The 18,173-nt window shown below is 43.1% G+C and overlaps 1 protein-coding gene across 1 annotated transcript in view; it reads left to right on the top strand.

Moving 5' to 3' along the window:
- Positions 1 to 18,173, top strand: part of LOC115464572 (vomeronasal type-2 receptor 26-like) — a 108,674-nt gene that overhangs the window by 20,723 nt on the left and 69,778 nt on the right. Inside the window, exons 2-3 of the mRNA XM_030194935.1 lie at positions 9,037 to 9,328; positions 14,740 to 15,045. Coding sequence (XP_030050795.1) covers positions 9,037 to 9,328; positions 14,740 to 15,045 — 598 coding nt within the window. The remainder of the gene's footprint in view (positions 1 to 9,036; positions 9,329 to 14,739; positions 15,046 to 18,173) is intronic.

Here is an 18,173-nt window from a genome sequence, read left to right as displayed (position 1 = left end):
AAATGTTAATTTCTTTTCTTCATCTCTCTCACATACACCCCAGAATAATTCACTGCTGAGTCACTTTAAAGTTGAAGTAACAAAACATCTGTTTACTCACAGTTTGTAGTTAGATTATATTCAGACAGGCTTATATAAACATAATACTATACATTTGGATTATCAGCTCTTTCCATGTGCTTAGATGGTAATGGATGCTCACACCATAGATCCTCAGGTTAGGAGAGATCATGAGCTCCATGTGCTGTGCCTGACCCCCACAGGAAGTTGCATGGGTGTGACCTCTCTAGGAAATTCACATCAGAGGTCACAGAGTAATCACAGAGAAAAAAAATTGGTGACAGGCAATGCATGTAAAATACAATACATTCCAACAACTCAGTCTTATTACGCATATATTTGAGTTGTGTTTTCTATACTACTTAAGACTGATTTATGTTTTTATTTCTCAGCTTGGGAGTCTTCAGCTGTGTGGCTGAATATGGACAGAAGACTCTTTCAGAAAAAAGAGTTCCTACCCTGTAACAGTAGTTCTCCATGGACAGAAGCCCACCCTCCCCCCCTAAGTTGTTGCTAGCTTGTCAATGAATTGAGTGTTCCACGACTGTTACATTATTTATATTGTTACTACAGTTTTTCTAAGCTTTGAAAGACCCAGATCAGTGACTTAGCAGTGGCATCACTTCGGCTGTGTGGCTGAAAGATCTTCTGTCCACAGAGATCTACCATTACAGGTAAGCAACTCCTTTTTAAGAAGGCTTAGGGAAGGAAGAACTAAAGCCCTAACATATGCCGCTACTGCTTATGTTTAATGATTGTGACCTGGCTGAGGTAAGCCACTTTTTGTTTTCCTGTTTTGAAACTTGCAAGCCTTGCTCTGAGGTCTGGCTGGAGCCAGACCAGGTACTCAGAGAAGAACTGAGAAGAACATACAGGCTGTGTTTGACATTTGGCAGTCCCACCTGCCATAGACTGTGTTTTGGGCCTGCTAGTCTGTAAGGCCTGCTTAAGACTGTATTTACTGAACTACAGAGGCGTATTATCTTGTGTTCCTGCCCTGTGACTTAACAGACCTCAGGGTTCGGTTAATAAAATACTTGTTTTTCAACTATATACCTTTGGCTGTGTTATTTCACAGGCCCATCCTCAACCCTCACTCGGGGTATCGTGGAGGGGCATAATCGAACGTGGCCGGCCATCTCCGAGGCTGGCTCCGTAAATGGGTAGAGCCACCTGTATTTTCGAAAAAGATGGCCGGCAATCTTTTATTTCGATAATATGTTTGGGGCCGGCCAAATCTCGACATAAATGTTGAGATCGCCAGGTTTGAGATGGGCGGCTTCGCTTTTCACCCATAATGGAAACCGAAGCCAGCCATCTCAGACCTGGTCAAATCCAAGCCACTTGGTCATGGGAGGGGCCAGCATTTGTAGTGCACTGGTCCCCCTCACATGCCAGGACAGCAACCGGGCACCCTGGGGGCACTGCAGTGGACTTCAAAAATTGATTCCAGGTGCATAGCTCCCTTACCTTGGGTGCTGAGTCCCCCCCAAAAATCCCAAACCCACTCCCCACAACTGTGCAACACTACCATAGCCCTTAAAGGGTAAAGGGGGGCACCTACATGTGGGTACAGTGGGTTTTGGGAGGGTTTGGAGGGCTCCCATTTATCACCACAAGTGTAACAGGTAGGGGGGTATGGGCCTGGGTCCACCTGCCTTAAGTGCACTGCACCCGCTAAAAACTGCTCCAGGGACCTGCATACTGCTGTCATGGAGCTGGGTATGACATTTGAGGCTGGCATAGAGGCTGGAAAAAATGTTTAAAAATTTTTTTTTTAGGGTGGGAGGGGGTTGGTGACCACTGGGGGGGTAAGGGGAGGTGATCCCCGATTCCCTCCGGTGGTCATCTGGTCAGTTGGGGCACTTTTTTGAAGCTTGGTCGTGAATAAAAAGGGACCAAGTAAGTCAGCCAAATGCTCGTCAGGGTCGGCTTTCGTTTTTACATTATCGGGGTGAAGCCGGCCATCTTGTACCACACCTCCATCCCGCCCCCATCCCGCCTTCGCTACCCTACCGCCCCCTTGAAGTTTGGCCAGCTCCGCAATGGAAAACAGTTGGAGCTGGCCAAAATCGGCTTTCGATTATACCGATTTGGCCGGCTTCAGGAGATGGCCAGCCATCTCCCGATTTGTGTTGGAAGATGGCCGGCGATCTCATTCGAAAATAAGCTGGATAGTAACATAGTAGATGATGGCAGATCAAGTCCTGTATGATCCATCCAGTCTGCCCAACAAGATAAATTCATAGCATGAGGTATGATGTTTATACTACATATGCATACTTGATCTTTATTTGTCCTTGCCATTTTCAAGCACAGTTACAGAACCTGTCATTGAAACCCATCAAAATCTGTCCAGCCACGATCAGGGCAAAGACCATAGAAGTCTGCCTGGCACTGGCTTTGCTTCCCAAATACTGGTGTTGCCATTTAATCACAGCTAAGCCTAAAAGTCTAACCAAGTTACTCCACATAACTAAGAGATTGTGTTTCTGGAAGACTCCATCAAACTCTCCCCGCCATATGTTCCAGACCCATGTGCAGAAATTTCTAGAACTCCAGGCACACAGGAGCCAAACACTGCAAACCAGAAACAATTCAGTGATAAAATACTGCTCACTTCTCCCAGTTTAAGAAAGCAGTGATAATACACTCCTTTACACAGGCAAAGAAGATGGAGCTTTGGGCAGTTTTGACCTATGCAGTCAATAATCAAATCTGCCACAAGAACTTGTCATCCTAATAATCAATTGAGAATGGAATACAGCTTAATCAGTATGATCTGGTACAAGAAGGACATAAGCTTAGCACCCCACAGGTTCTGAACTGGTCTGGTCTGGTCTGGATGCTTAGCATCATCCATCAGTACGCACAAAATTACATCTAGAACTAATGGGAAACTAAAGCATGGAAGTAACAGTTTTAAAATACTATCAGGCTCATTTTCGAAAGAGAAGGACGCCCATCTTTCAACACAAATCGGAAGATGGGCGTCCTTCTCCCAGGGTCGTCCAAATTGTTATAATCGAAAGCCGATTTTGGACGTCCCCAACTGCTTTCCCTCGCAGGGACGGCCATAGTTCAAGGGGGTGTATCAGAGGTGTAGCGAAGGCGGGACTTGAGTGTGTGTAACACATGGACATCCTCGACACATAATGGAAAAAAAAGAGCACCCCTGACAAGCACCTGGACGACTTTACCTGGTCCTGATTTTCATACAACCAAGGCACAAGAAGGTGGCCAAAATGACTAGATGACCACCGGAGAGAATCGGGGATGCCCTCCCCTTACTCCCCCAGTGGTCACTAACACCCTCCCACCCTCAAAAAACATTTTTAAAAATATTTTTTGACAGTCTCTATGCCAGCCTCATATGTCATACTCAGGTCCATCACAGCAGTATGCAGGTACCTGGAGCAATTTTGGTGCAGTGGACTTCAGGCAGGTGGACTCAGCCCCATCCCCCTCCCTACCTGTAACATTTGTGGAGGAAACAGCGAGCCCTCCAAAACCCACCACAAACCCACTGTACCCACATATAGGTACCCCCTTCACCCATAAGGGCTATGGTAGTGGTGTACTAACATAGTAACATAGTAACATAGTAGATGATGGCAGAAAAAGGACCTACACGGTCCATCCAGTCTGCCCAAGATAAACTCATATGTGTATACCTTACCTTGATTTGTACCTGTCTTTTTCAGGGCACAGACCGTATAAGTCTGCCCAGCAGTATTCCCCGCCTCCCAACCACCAGTCCCGTCTCCCATCACCGGCTCTGGCACAGACCGTATAAGTCTGCCCTCCACTATCCACCCCTCCCAACTACCAACCCCTCTTCCCCCACCTGCTCTGCCACCCAATTTTAGCTAAGGTTCTGAGGATCCATTCCTTCTGCACAGGATTCCTTTATGCATATCCCACGCATGTTTGAATTCCGTTACTGTTTTCATCTCCACCACCTCCCGCGGGAGGGCATTCCAAGCATCCACCACCCTCTCTGTGAAAAAATACTTCCTGACATCTTTCCTGAGTCTGCCCCCCTTCAATCTCATTTCATGTCCTCTCGTTTTACCACCTTCCCATCTCCGGAAAAGATTCGTTTGCGGATTAATACCTTTCAAATATTTGAACGTCTGTATCATATCACCCCTGTTCCTCCTTTCTTCCAGGGTATACATGTTCAGGTCAGCAAGTCTCTCTTCATACGTCTTGGACGCAAATCCCATACCATTCTCGTAGCTTTTCTTTGCACCGCTTCCATTTAACATCCTTCGCAAGGTACGGCCTCCAAAACTGAACACAATACTCCAGGTGGGGCCTCACCAACGTCTTATACAGGGGCATTAAAACCTCCTTTTTTCTGCTGGTCACACCTCTCTCTATACAGCCTAGCAATCTTCTAGCTACGGCCACCACCTTGTCGCACTGTTTCGTCGCCTTCAGGTCCTCAGATACTATCACCCCAAGATCCCTCTCCCCGTCCGTGCCTATCAGACTCTCCCCGCCTAACACATACGTCTCCCTTGGATTTCTACTCCCTAAGTGCATCACTTTGCATTTCTTCACATTGAATTTTAATTGCCAAACGTTAGACCATTCTTCCAGCTTCTTCAGATCTTTTTTCATGTTTTCCACTCCCTCCAGGGTGTCCACTCTGTTGCAAATCTTGGTGTCATCCGCAAAAAGGCAAACTTTACCTTGTAACCCTTCGGTAATGTCACTCACAAATATATTGAACAGAATCGGCCCCAGCACCGATCCCTGAGGCACTCCACTACTCACATTTCCCTCCTCCGAGCGAACTCCATTTACCACCACCCTCTGGCGTCTGCCCGTCAACCAGTTCCTAATCCAGTTTACCACTTCGGGTCCTATCTTCAGCCCATCTAGTTTATTCAAGAGCCTCCTGTGGGGAACCGTGTCAAAAGCCTTGCTGAAATCTAAGTAGATTACGTCCATAGCACATCCTTGATTTAATTCTCCTGTCACCCAGTCAAAGAATTCAATGAGATTCGTTTGGCACGATTTCCCTTTGGTGAAACCATGTTGTCTCGGATCTTGCAACTTATTGGCTTCCAGGAAATTCACTATCCTTTCCTTCAGCATCGTTTCCATTACTTTTCCAATAACCGAAGTGAGGCTTACCGGCCTGTAGTTTCCAGCTTCTTCCCTATCACCACTTTTGTGAAGAGGGACCACCTCCGCCGTTCTCCAATCCCTCGGAACCTCTCCCGTCTCCAAGGATTTATTAAACAAATCTTTAAGAGGACCCGCCAGAACCTCTCTGAGCTCCCTCAGTATTCTGGGGTGGATCCCGTCCGATCCCATGGCTTTGTCCACCTTTAGCTTTCCAAGTTGTTGGTACACACTCTCTTCCGTGAACGGTGCTTTATCCACTCCATTCTCAGGTGTACTTTTGCCAGTCCCTCGCGGTCCTTATCCAGGATTTTCTTCAGTGAAAACAGAACAAAAGTATCTATTTAGCAAATTGGCTTTTTCTTCATCATTATCTACATAGCGTTTCGCTGTATCTTTTAGTCTTACAATTCCCTTTTTTGTCTTTCTCCTTTCACTGAAGAAGTTTTTGTCTCCCCTTCTTACATTTCTAGCCATTTGTTCTTCCGCTTGCGCCTTCGCCAGACGTACCTCTCTCTTGGCTTCTTTCAGTTTCATCCGGTATTCCTCCCCGTGTTCCTCTTCTTGAGATTTTCTATATTTCTGGAACGCTAACTCTTTAATCTTTATTTTCTCAGCCACTTGCTTGGGCAAGACTTATACTGTTGTGGATAGTGGGTTTGGGGGGGGGGGGGCTCAGCACACAAGTTAAGGGAGCTATGTTCCTGGGACCAATTTATGAAGTCCACTGCAGTGCCCCCTACTGAGGCCGGTTGGTGTCCTGGCATGTCAGGGAGACCAGTGCACTACAAATGCTGGCTCCTCCCATGACCAAAGGGCTTGCATTTGGTCGTTTCTGAGATGGGTGTCCTTGGTTTCCATTATCTCTGAAAATCAGAAACGATGAAGTCTAGGGACGACCATCTCTAGGGACGACCTAAATTTCAAGATTTGGGCATCCCCAACTGTATTATCAAAATGAAAGATGGACGTCCATCTTTCTCGATAATACGAGTTTCCCCGCACCTCCATCGGGATGTTTTGCGAGGATGTCCTCAACAAAACTTGGGCGTCCCTTTCGATTATGCTCCTCTTTGTATTAGTCTCACCCTAGCTGGAATCTCAGATGTACCCAAAGCAGTATAGACACATTAACTAAGCAGAGTGGAGGGGCTTTTAAATTTTATCTTCAACTATATTATAATGTTGTGTTGTACTCTGGTCTACACAAGCATTCCAATGAAATTAATATTTGTCTCGTAGTTAATGAAGACAGAAGATCCATAAGGTTATATTTAAAAGAAATAACCTATATTTTGTGGTAAATGCAGATGTCAGGAGCAGATATCCCTTAAGGATGAACCTCTGAGCAGCAGGGCTCAAGAGAGACCACATGATGTCCTCACAGGCGTTGGAGTTCAGCTAGAAATAGAGTGGTCACCTCACCATAAACATTACAATTTTGCTGTCTTTCTTCATCCTCCTTGTGTGTAAATGCACAGATCTACTTCACTGCAGTTTAATGCTTAAAGTTTTCTGCTCATCATTCAGATTAGATAGCAGCATCAGGAACCATACACCATCCCCTGCCATGCCCAGCTATAACATTTGGAGCAGGAAGAGAGAGTATTATCACAGTAGAAGCTGGTTAACATCATTAAAGGTGGAAGCTCATCTGATTCTGCTTCTATTGATGCTTTGTGACATCCTGTGGAAGACGGCTGAGTGTCAGTGCACACTTGGAAAATACCTATCAATCAAGCCACAAACAGGTTACCATAGGGATGGGGACATCATGATCGGGGGACTTGTAACTGTAGAAATCCTTAACCCACTTTATCAACCATCCTTCACAACTGTTCCCTCTTTTCATATTGGACAAATCTTGTAAGTAATATCATAGCTTAGTTCCTATATGAGACAAACATGAGGGTTTTTTTTTTGGTTGGTCACTAGCAAGAGCTGCAAATCTAACCTGATGACATTTTACTAATTCTCTCACATTAAGTCTGAGTATTTTCCCTTTGGAAGGTGCCCTGGGGAAAAAGGACCTGCTAAGATTTTCATGTGCTATATCTGTGAATATTTTTCCTTAAAATCATTGTGAAAATACACAACTAGATGTGTTGTTGTCTCTCTCAAAACCTCATCCCTTTTGGGCAGGTAAAAATATATTTTTCCCTGCATCCACTTTTTCTAATGAACAGAGTGAAAAGTTTGCAGATAGCTTTAGATCTTGGGTAAACATATTGTGAAAAGTGACCTCTCTACATTTTTCCAAAGCACCTTTGCATTCTGGCGCTGTTTTGTATTGAATTACTTTAGGTATCCACCATACTCTCCATGAAAGAACAAATTCAAACCTTTTTTTTTTTTGAGGTTCTCACCTTCTTAATTCCTTTGACATCCTGTTATTATTGAGCTTTTCATTCTTTTGAAAATACTGTTTGTTTGTACCTTATTCAAAGTACTTAAGTATTTGTAAACTTGCATTATATCTTCCTTTTGCTTTTCTTCTTCTGTCGAGTGTGTCTTTAGCTCCTTTCGCCCCTTTGTGTGTGACTTATTCTTCAGACTATGCACCGTTTTGCTGACTTTGATATAAATTACCTCCATCTTAATTCTCCTTTAGTGCAGAAACTTTTCTTCAGCTGAGGTAGCCACCCTACCCAAGATGGATATCTGATCCCGAGCAACCTAGTAGCCACAGCACCCCAAGCCTTTCACTCCCACTGGATCACAACGGCATTTTGTGGTTCCCTCTTTCTCTACTACTATCTGGAAAAATTGTGACACCTGACAGGAATGGAAACAAACACGCCCGATGCAGGAATCTGTAGTGTGTCACTGTTTTTTATCATTGCACATTTTCTGGTGTATCAGTAGTTAGCTTGTCATTATTTTACTGTGTTAAGAGTAAAGTTTTGCACCTGCATTAGAGCATTTTGTGCTGCAGCTCAGTGCAATGATGCTCTAATGCACAGATGATTACATCCGACGCTTAACAGCACATAACCAGTGAAGTGTTTGCTTGAATATCCAGTGAAACCTAAAAACACACAATCTATGCAGTAAGATTTAGGAAAGTTATTTGTGTGAACAGAGTTTTCAGGCATTGATGTAGTAACTTGAGGGGTTCTGTGAATTGTCTGCCATTTTGCACAAAAGTCAACTACAGCTACCCATAAACATAATTTGGATAATGAAATTTTGCATGAAACTTTAAAATAGTCAAATTCATTGAGTTTTAGTGGTCTTATCTCACCTCACCTCACCTCCCCTTCCTGCCATCCCTGTTTCTTTTTTTTTTTTTTCTTTCTCCCCACACTCTGGGACACATTTTCACCTATGGCTGATGTGAATATCCGCTAACATTTCCAGCTGTTCCATCATGGGTCTGGTCTCATTTGTACTGCTGGGGATTGGGAATTTTGACCTGTACTTTCAACCATACAGTCTCTGCTGATATCAGTTCCTCACCTAACCTCCTTTGGCTCCTGTATAATCTTGGGTGGGGATTTTATATTATTGGTTCAGATGCATATGGATGGGAACAGAGACAGCAGTGCTAAAGTCCAGTGATTATGGGTTTGTGCATGTTGGTAGGATGTGCATTTATCTGCTGTGGCCTGAGGGCAGGGCTGAAGAATTGAACAAATATGGGAGGAGGGAAAGAGAGGAAAGAAATGCAGTTAATGTCTGCTAAACCGGGAGCATGCACCTGTGGGTCTTTCTTATCAGACCAATATGTAAAGCTTCTAACAAACTATGCTTCTAATCCTAATCCTATTTCATTCTTGTCTACTACTAATGTCTTGATGCTAATTTCATATTATCTGTCATTTATTATCCTTAAAGTCCTATATCTTTGCACTATTACAACTTCCTGGCCTTTGTGTCTGCGGTGGAGGAGATTAACAACAGCTCGGAGCTCTTACCCAACCTCACATTGGGGTTCCACATTGATAACCCTTATGACAACTTTTACTTAATGTATAGAGCTGCCATGAATATATTTTCAGGAATGGACACTGGGATCCCAAACTACAGGTGCAACACATCTAGCTCACTGGCTGCTATTCTTGAAGGTCTTCCAGCTGAGCATTCGAGCCAGTTTTCCAGCCTGTCCACGATATACCACTACCCACAGGTCAGGGAGTATCTTTTATTTCACTTCATTCTCTCTTCTCTAAGCCTTCCTTAAAGAACATCAACCTTTAGTAGAATGAAAACCAGTTATTAACCTCTCACTCTTAACTGTGACATACTGTAGAATTTGAGAACATACTGGGTTGGTTCAGGTCCAGTGTTCTGTATTGTGCTGCTGCTAGTGATTTAACAAAACCATGACTCAGTGCTCGATTAGTGGGACCACGATTCACCTCAACGGTGTTTTCAGGAGAACATACTGAAAAAACAACAATATCACTCATTGTCACCATCCAAACCATAATATTTATAAATGCTAACTAACATGAAACTTAAACCACCTTATAAACTATGATTACTGAAAATCTGTATTTCGGTCATCCCAGGAGGTGAATCCCTGTCATGCTCCTCCCTGTAACCCAAGCTACAGCGCATGCTCCCTAATGGGTCTCATTTAAAAGCCTCCCAAGTAAGTGAAAGATTGCTAATTGAATCGTGCACTTAGCTATCATTATTATGCCAGTTGTGAGGCTAGATACTGGAACCTCATCAATATACACTGAGCACTACGTGCATTATTTAATAAAGATATTTATATACAAAAAAGATGTATAGTGTGTAAAAGTATTATAGTTGATGAAACAGATGTACTGGTATTAATTGTATATGAACTTTAGATAAAACAATACCAGATTGAAGGATTAGAACCCTAAGTAATTATATTGGGTTTAATATTTAGTCAGTGGGCTGAGACATCCTATTTCCCCCTCCTGGTATTTCTTACAACTTTAGCCTCCACTGCCTCTGGTTCAAATTTTAAGGCCAATGTATTTATTATGTATGATGTATTATTTGAAATCATGAGTGTAAAATTATTGTCCCTCAGTGCAATAAGAAGTCTGAGACGGAAATTCTTCTCAAATAATGATTTATTCTGTAATAGCCAAAATAGTTGGTGTATGTTTGGGGGTGGGGGGGGGGAGGCAGGGGTTTATGCACAGTTTCATTATAGCTAATTCCTGAAAGAAACAAACCAAAGTATCGGGTAGCCTGACTTCTACTTTCTGGAAACAGAGGCAAATTGCTCTTATTGATCCCAAACCAAAAGGAGAATAAAATAAACAGTCATACTACTTTTTGTGGCAAACAAGATGCTGACTAAAGATCCTGTTCCAAGTAATGGCCAGCTGCTACAAGGTGGGTAGATTTATTCTTTTAACGCTGACTCTAGCCAATGAATTTTCCAGATGGTGAGCCTCAAATGTGAGCCTGAAATTAAAGCCAGAGTGATATTGAGTGATCATTGAGAAAAGTCTATGAATCTTGTAGGTCTTGCCTTGAATGGCTACAAAGAGAATGTATCCCCCCCCCCCCCCCCCCCCCCAGTTTATTGGTAAAACGTTGCCATTTGTTTCCTACAGGTTTGGACAAATTGGTGTCTTACCTGGCACAAAAGCTTGTATACCTGTTACACTTTCCTTTGTTTTCAGGAAGTTTCAGTCAGACTATCTGATTCCTTCATTTGTTTAATTTGGGAAAATGTGTTGGTTGCTATAAAATAAAAGTTTGTAACAAAACTACTGCTAAGAAAACATTACTAGTTGGTTTTGATCCTGGTGAACTCGGTTCAATTCCCACTGTAGCTCCTTGTGACCTTGGGCAAGTGCCTGCATATAATGTGTACAGTACTGTGTATGTCTAGTAGCACCTTGTTGAGCAGACTGGATGGCCCATGAGGATATTTATCTGCGTTATTTACTCTGTTACTGTGTATGTGGCTTGGCCACTGTTACAAGCAGGATATTGGGCTACATGGACCTTTTGTCAGACCCTGTATGGCTATTCTTATGTCTAATGTCTGAGCTGGGTGAAGGGGGAGTGAGATTGGTTCTGTTTTCATTGTGTTCATTATTAATGATTTTCTGTACCTTATTTTGTTTTTTTCCAATATTACATTTGGTAAAACCAGAGGTTGTCAACCCAGTCCTCAGGGCACACCCAGCCAGTCGGACTGGTTGAAATCCCCTAACATAGATGTTTATAAGCTACAATATGTCAACCATTGTAGAACCATGGATGTTTCTACCCTGGCAGCTGTCACAAAGCCCAAGAACCCTTACCATTTTCACTTTTGGGGTGGTGGGCACCAGTCACTGGGGAATGAAGGAAATAACCTCCACCCATTGGAGTGCTTCATGAGCCTTCAAAATAGGTTGTGTTTGACTTTCAGTCAGGCTATTTTGAAGGCTCATGCAGTCCATTACAAAGGTCTTTTTAGAATTACTCCCAAAGTATGAAAATTTAAATATACAACTCTGTGTGCCTGGTATTTTTTGCCTGTTCAGGGTAGATAGAGTTAGGCCTGCTTTTGTAAAGCGGGTCTCCTGTTGTACTATTTATAAAATCCAGCTGCACATCTCAGCAGCCCTGTTTTCTGGATCACAGCAGGAGTTACCCAACTTACTGTATATAAAGCAGCCATCCACCCTCAAGTTGTACAGTAATCTTGATATACAGAAGCTGAAGGACAGCATTACATTAGATTACTTCCATCTTGTGAGGAAATTATTAAATGAAGGATCTGTGGAGTGTGAGGGTCTGGAGGAAGATCCTAGGGTGGGGCTTTATTTCAGAATTTCATTGGTAGCAGCAACAGAGGTCATGTGGGGGAAAGGGGAAATAGCTTTTCGGCTACTGCATACCAGTTGGCTTTAACATCTCATCTTTTATTACCTCCCTTCTTTACAGTTTAATAATAATAATAATTATTATTATTATTATTAATTAGGATTTAATTACCGCCTTTTTGAAGGAATTCACTCAAGGCGGTGTACAGCAAGAATATGTCAAACATAAGCAATAGACAATTACAGCAGTAAAAATATTCAAACAGTACAAAGTATGGGATAGCATGCTACATTATAATGCCAACACATTACCCAGTAAACATTTTAATAGACAGCAAAGGGGAAAAGCAAAGATGGAACATATAAATAGATAAGATAGACTAACAAGAGTAAGAAAATAAGGGACTAGTAAAAGAGAGTTGCAAATGAGGTCAGAAAGGTGCTTGAACATTATCTTGGCTAGGGTAGAACTGAATAAACATGTCCTGCTATAAAATATGCAGCCGGTGTCATTTACTTCTTCCGTTAAAGGCCTTCTTGAAGAGGCAAGCTTTTATCTGCTTCCTAAAATAGAGATAGTCTTGTGTTAAGCGAAACCTTTCAGGGAGTGCATTCCAGAGCATGGAGGCTACTTTGGAGAAGGCTCGCTTGTGGGTATCACATCATTTGGAGAGGGTGTGGTTAGGGAAACTCCTTGAGAGGACCTTAGTGACCTTGAAGGTGTAAAGAGAGAGATCCTGTTCTTGAAGTACTCTGGGACATTTCCTTTAAGGGTCTTGAAGATCAAACAGTTTTAAATTTGGCTCCATATTGTACTGGTAGCCAGTGAAATTTATGCAAAAATGGTGTGATGTGGTCACATCGCTTACAACCTTCTATTAGTCTTGCTGCAGCATTCTGAATCAATTGGAGCTAGTTCAAACCTTCTCAATGTAAGGGGACAGGCATCATAGTTGTTACAACTGGTATAAGCTGCTCTTGAAGGTTGCTTGGATTTGGGTGATCAGAGTAAGTATTGAATTGAACTGTATTCCAAGGTTCCCGACTTGTGATTTGAGGGGGAGTTCATATTTGCCAAAAGAAATTTTGATGTCAGGTATGCTCCTACTTGTGTAAGGGACCCAGAGAAGATCAGTTTTACTTGGGTTCAGGCAAAGTTTGTTGTGTTTAGCTCATTCTTGAATTGATATTAGAAAGGTAATCACTTTATTCAAGGCTGTAGGTAAGTCTGGTTCAATGGGTATGAGTAGCTGCACATCATCCGCATAGATGAAGAACCGAGTGTCCATTGACCAAATCAGCTTGGCTAGTGGCTTGAAGTAGATATTGAATAGAATAGGTGACAGTATCGATCCTTGTGGTACCCCACAGGTCAGTGCCCATGGTTGTGATGAGGTGCTGCCGAACACTATGGACTGTTGCCTGTCTCATAGGATCTGAACCAGGCAAGTACTGTTCCACTGATACCTGTTTCTGCCAATTGTGCTAGTATAATATCGTGATCCTCAGTGTCAAAAGCTGCTAAGAAATCTAGCAGTACTAACACTGAGGCAAATCCCTTGTCTCGGTTTCTATGAAGATAATCTAGTAGGTATTCAAAGAGGGGCATAATCAAATGGGGAGCCCAAGTTTTCATGAGGGCGTCCTCGCAAGATGGCCCCCGTGAAGGGGCAGGGAAACCCATATTATCGAAACAAGACGGACGTCCATCTTTCATTTCGATAATACAGTCGAGGACACCAAACTCTCAATATATAGGTTGACCTTAGAGATGGTCGACCTAAATGTTGAGATGGTCGTCCCCGGTTTTCAGCCATAATGCAAACCGAGGACGCCCATCTCAAAAATGACCAAATCCAAGCCCTTTGGTCATGGGAGGAGCCAGAATTCATAGTGCACTGGTCCCCCTCACATGCCAGTACACCAACCGGGCACCCTAGGGGGCACTGCAGTGGAGTTCACAAATTGCTCCCGGGTGCATAGCTCTCTTACCTTGGGTTTTGAGCCCCTCAACTCCCCCCCCAAACCCACTAAACTGTACACTACTACCATAGCTCTAAGGGTTGAAGGGGGCAACTACATGTGGGTACAGTAGGTTTCTGGTGGGTTTTGGAGGGCTCACATTTACCACCACAAGTGTAACAGATAGGGGGGGGATGGGCCTGGGTCTGCCTGCGTGAAGTGCACTGAACCCACTAAAACTGCTCCAGGGACCTGCATACTGCTGTCATGGAGCTGGGTATGACATTTGAGGCTTGCATAGAGGCTGGCAAAAAAATTTTTAAGTTTTTTTAAGGGTGGAAGGGGGTTGGTGACCACTTGGGGAGTAAGGGGAGGTCATCCCCGATACCCTCCGGTGGTCATCTGGTCAGTTCAGGCACCTTTTCATGGCTTGGTCACAAGAAAAAAATGGACCAAATAAAGTCGGGCAAGTGCTCGTCAGGGACACCCTTCTTTTTTCTATTATCAGCCAAGGACGCCCGTCTCTTAATTATGCCCCAGTCCCGCCTTCACTATGGTGCCAACACACCCCTCGTGAACTTTGGTAGTCCCCGCGATAGGAAGCAGTTGAGGACATCCAAATTCAGCTTTCGATTATGCCGATTTGGTGACATTGAGAGAAGGATATCCATCTCCCAATTTGTGTCAGAAGGTGGGCGCCCTTCTCTTTCAAAAATAAGCCTGAAAGACTTTCTGTTCTATGTTTTAAATATTTGATATGCAAATGAAATATGATCTTTTCATGATAAAGGTGCTGATGAATTCAATCTTTTATTTTCTGCAGATCAGCTACACCTCAGGGAATCTTGTCATGAGCGACACAGTTAAGTTTCCTTATTTCTACCGGACTGTCCCTAGTGAGCTGCACCTCTGTGCTGGGATAGTTAAACTATTGAAACATTTTGGCTGGACCTGGGTCGGTATCATTGCATCTGATGATGAAAACAGCATGAGGGCTGTGCAGATCCTGAGAGAAGGGATTGAGCAGAGTGGAGGTTGCATTGATTTCATAAAAACCTTCAGTCAGTCCAGATCATTCCTGGTCCATAGAGATAATGTTTACAAAGCCATCCATATATCTTCAACTAAAGTGATTATTTTGTATTGTAATAGAGAGTACACAGATTTAATAAGACTTACATCCGTTTGGAGGAATCTGAAAAGTTCTGGATCATCACACATGAATGGGGATTTTTCTCACCCTCAAACTATGTAGATAGGAAAAACACCTTTGCTTTCACGGTAGGAAAGAAAATTATTCCAAGGTTTCATAAATTTGTTCGTGAGGTGAATCCTGCTATATTTCCAAGTGATTCATTGATAGAGAATTGGTGGAAAGACCTGTGTAACGAGCAGTGCCCCAAGAGCATCCAAAGATCCTGCATCACTAATGAAACATCTTTGCCCATCTTACACTGTAACATCATAACTCTGGGAACAGTTATAATATATACAACGCTGTGTACGACCTGGCACATGCCCTGCATGACATGATCACTTCTGGTTCTGGAAATACCACCCTGTGGAGTGGAGAAAATGAGAGATTTTAGATTTTCTGCCATGGAAGGTAATATTCTAACCTTAGAAGAATGTTATTTTCAGAAAGAAGTGATAGTGTATGATTGGTGCAGTGTGAAAGGGAAGCAGGATGCAGTGAAGTCAAGTATCACAGACATGCAGCAAATTGCAAAGATAAAAAATATATAAAACCTACATGTGCAATATTTATCCTGCAGCTGTCTGGATGTTTTTTTAATGCTAATTTCCATGGGTTGAATTAGATCAGGATATTCTGTGTTGGGCCTAACTCAACTGAAAATAACTTCTGGTAGCCCACAAGGACTTGGATATTATCTGCGGCCATTTGATACTCAGTACCAGTACCCAGATTAGTAATCAGGCTTCACTAGGGCCGCTTTATATGTGGTCTAACTTGCCCTGTTAGTTCAGGAAAGACACGGGTAGGAAGAAAGGGAGGAGGAGTGGCATCATATGTTAAAGATAATATTAAAGCTCCGTAATTGCAGGAGCTACAGGGGACGGAAGAGGCACAGTGGGTCAATCTGTAAAGAAGGAATGGCAAATGTACTTACACTGGTGTAATATACAGGCCTTCACAGTCAGAAGAAGGGGACAGAGATTTAATGGAAGACATTCAAAATGTAGCTGTGAAAGGAGAAGTACTACTAATAGGTGATTTTAATACGCCAGATGTTGATTGGGGTATCCTTATTGTGGGATCCTCTAGTAGAAGGGAGATCCTGAATTCTCTACAGAGGGAACTGTTCCAGCAGTTGGTAGTGGAACCCATGTGGGATGGGGCCATACAGGACTTAGTGTTTACGAATGGAGAGAGTGTTTCTAATGTTATAGTAGGTGATCATCTGGTATCCAGTGATCACCAGATGGTTTGTTTGGTTTAATCGTAAGATAGGTGTACAGAGGGTTCATTCAAAAGTGAAGGTGCTAAACTTTAAAAAAAAACTAACTTTGTTCATATGGGGGATTACCTCAAGGAACTGTTGTTTGGATGGGAACATCTAGAAGAAGTTGTAAGCCAGTGGGCAAAATGGAAAGGAGCTATTGTAAGGGCAACAAACGTTTTTGTACAAAGTAGTAGCTGAAAAGGTAAGGAAAAAGAGTTTAGTCTTTATAAACTACAAGAGATTGCGAAAGAGGAAGACAGGTGACAATATCTGGAAAAGCTAAGAGATGCTGGTAGAGTTGACAGGAAAGCAAAGATGCAAACGGGAAAATAGCCAATACGGTAAAATGTGTGTGGGGGGGAGGGGGGGAATAGCTAATATTTTGATATATTATTGTCACAGTTGTGGCCGTGCCCTTATGTTCAGACCTACTGTTCCTCTGTATCTAGCTCTGTGACCTCTCTAGTCTGCCTTTTCCCTATTATTGTTCTTCCTGTAAGCCAAGCCAACGCTTTGGTCTCCCTGCTTCTGCTTCATTTCCTACTTGTGACATCATCAGCAAGTCCTTTACAAGCACCTGGGAACTATCATGTTTTACCTTTGCAAGCCCGTTCCTGAATCCTGTTCCAGTCAAGCTTGTTTGAGAATCATAAGTACATAAGTAATGCCATACTGGGAAAAGACCAAGGGTCCATCGAGCCCAGCATCCTGTCCATGACAGCGGCCAATCCAGGCCAAGGGCACCTGGCGAGCTTCCCAAACGTACAAACATTCTATACATGTTATTCCTGAAATTGTGGATTTTTCCGAAGTCCATTTAGTAACGGTTTATGGACTTGTTCTTTAGGAATTTGTCTAACCCCTTTTTAAACTCTGCCAAGCTAATCGCCTTCACCACGTTCTCCTGTTTGAGAATCCTGAATCCTGTTCAAGCCAAGCCTGTTAGAGAATCCTTAATCCTGTTCCTGCCTTGTTTATTGTTTTGCTTCTGTTATTCTTGTTGCCTAGCTCCTACCCTGTCTTGCTTGTCTAGGTGTGCTTTGTCTTGTCTCTTTCAGACTAGTCCTGTCCAGATCCAGTCCTTACCTTGTCCTTGACTTGCCCTTTTCTGGACCCAGTTTTAATCTGCTTCAGTGTTTTGCCTTGTCTTGCATTTCTGGGTCCCAGTCCCAGTTTTAATCCAGTTTCGAGTCGTGCCTTGTCCTGTCTGGGTTCCAGTTCTGGCCCTTTGCCTTCTTTTCCTTGCCTCGTCTGGATCTGGTTCTTGTGTTGTCCATTGTGTTTAGTTACCTCTGTCCTGCCTTGTTGAGTCTGTTTATCCTAGTCCAGTCTGTTCTGATTCCTGCCTGTGTCAGCCCCGGTGATTTGTCTGCCAAAGCTCTGGCTTTGGTCCAAGGGCTCATCATTCCTGACGGTTGTGACAATTAGTGATAGGAGGAAGTGCAAAAGTGGAATTGAGACTCATAGTTGAACAGGTTAAATATGTAGAAGCTGGTAAAGATAAGGCGGGATTGCTTAACGAATATTTCTGTTATTTGTTTTTAGCTGGAAGGCCAGGAGCAGGACCACAGAAGACAAACCAAAATAGGAATAGAAGGATGGAAGTCCCAGAATGATTCTTAGAGGATTGGTTCATGAGGAGCTGGCAAAACTAAAGGTGGACAAAGCAATGGAACCGGATAGTATACATCCGAGGGTACTGAAGGAACTTAGGGAAGTTCTAGCAGCTCTGCTGGCTGATCTTTTCAATGCTTCTCTAGAGTCAGCAGTTGTCCCAGAAGACTGAAGAAGA

This window comes from Microcaecilia unicolor, chromosome 3 (assembly GCF_901765095.1).
Source record: "Microcaecilia unicolor chromosome 3, aMicUni1.1, whole genome shotgun sequence".
Lineage (NCBI taxonomy): Eukaryota > Metazoa > Chordata > Amphibia > Gymnophiona > Siphonopidae > Microcaecilia > Microcaecilia unicolor.
Note: the sequence above shows the minus strand (reverse complement) of the source record. Positions and strands in the feature narration are given on the sequence as shown.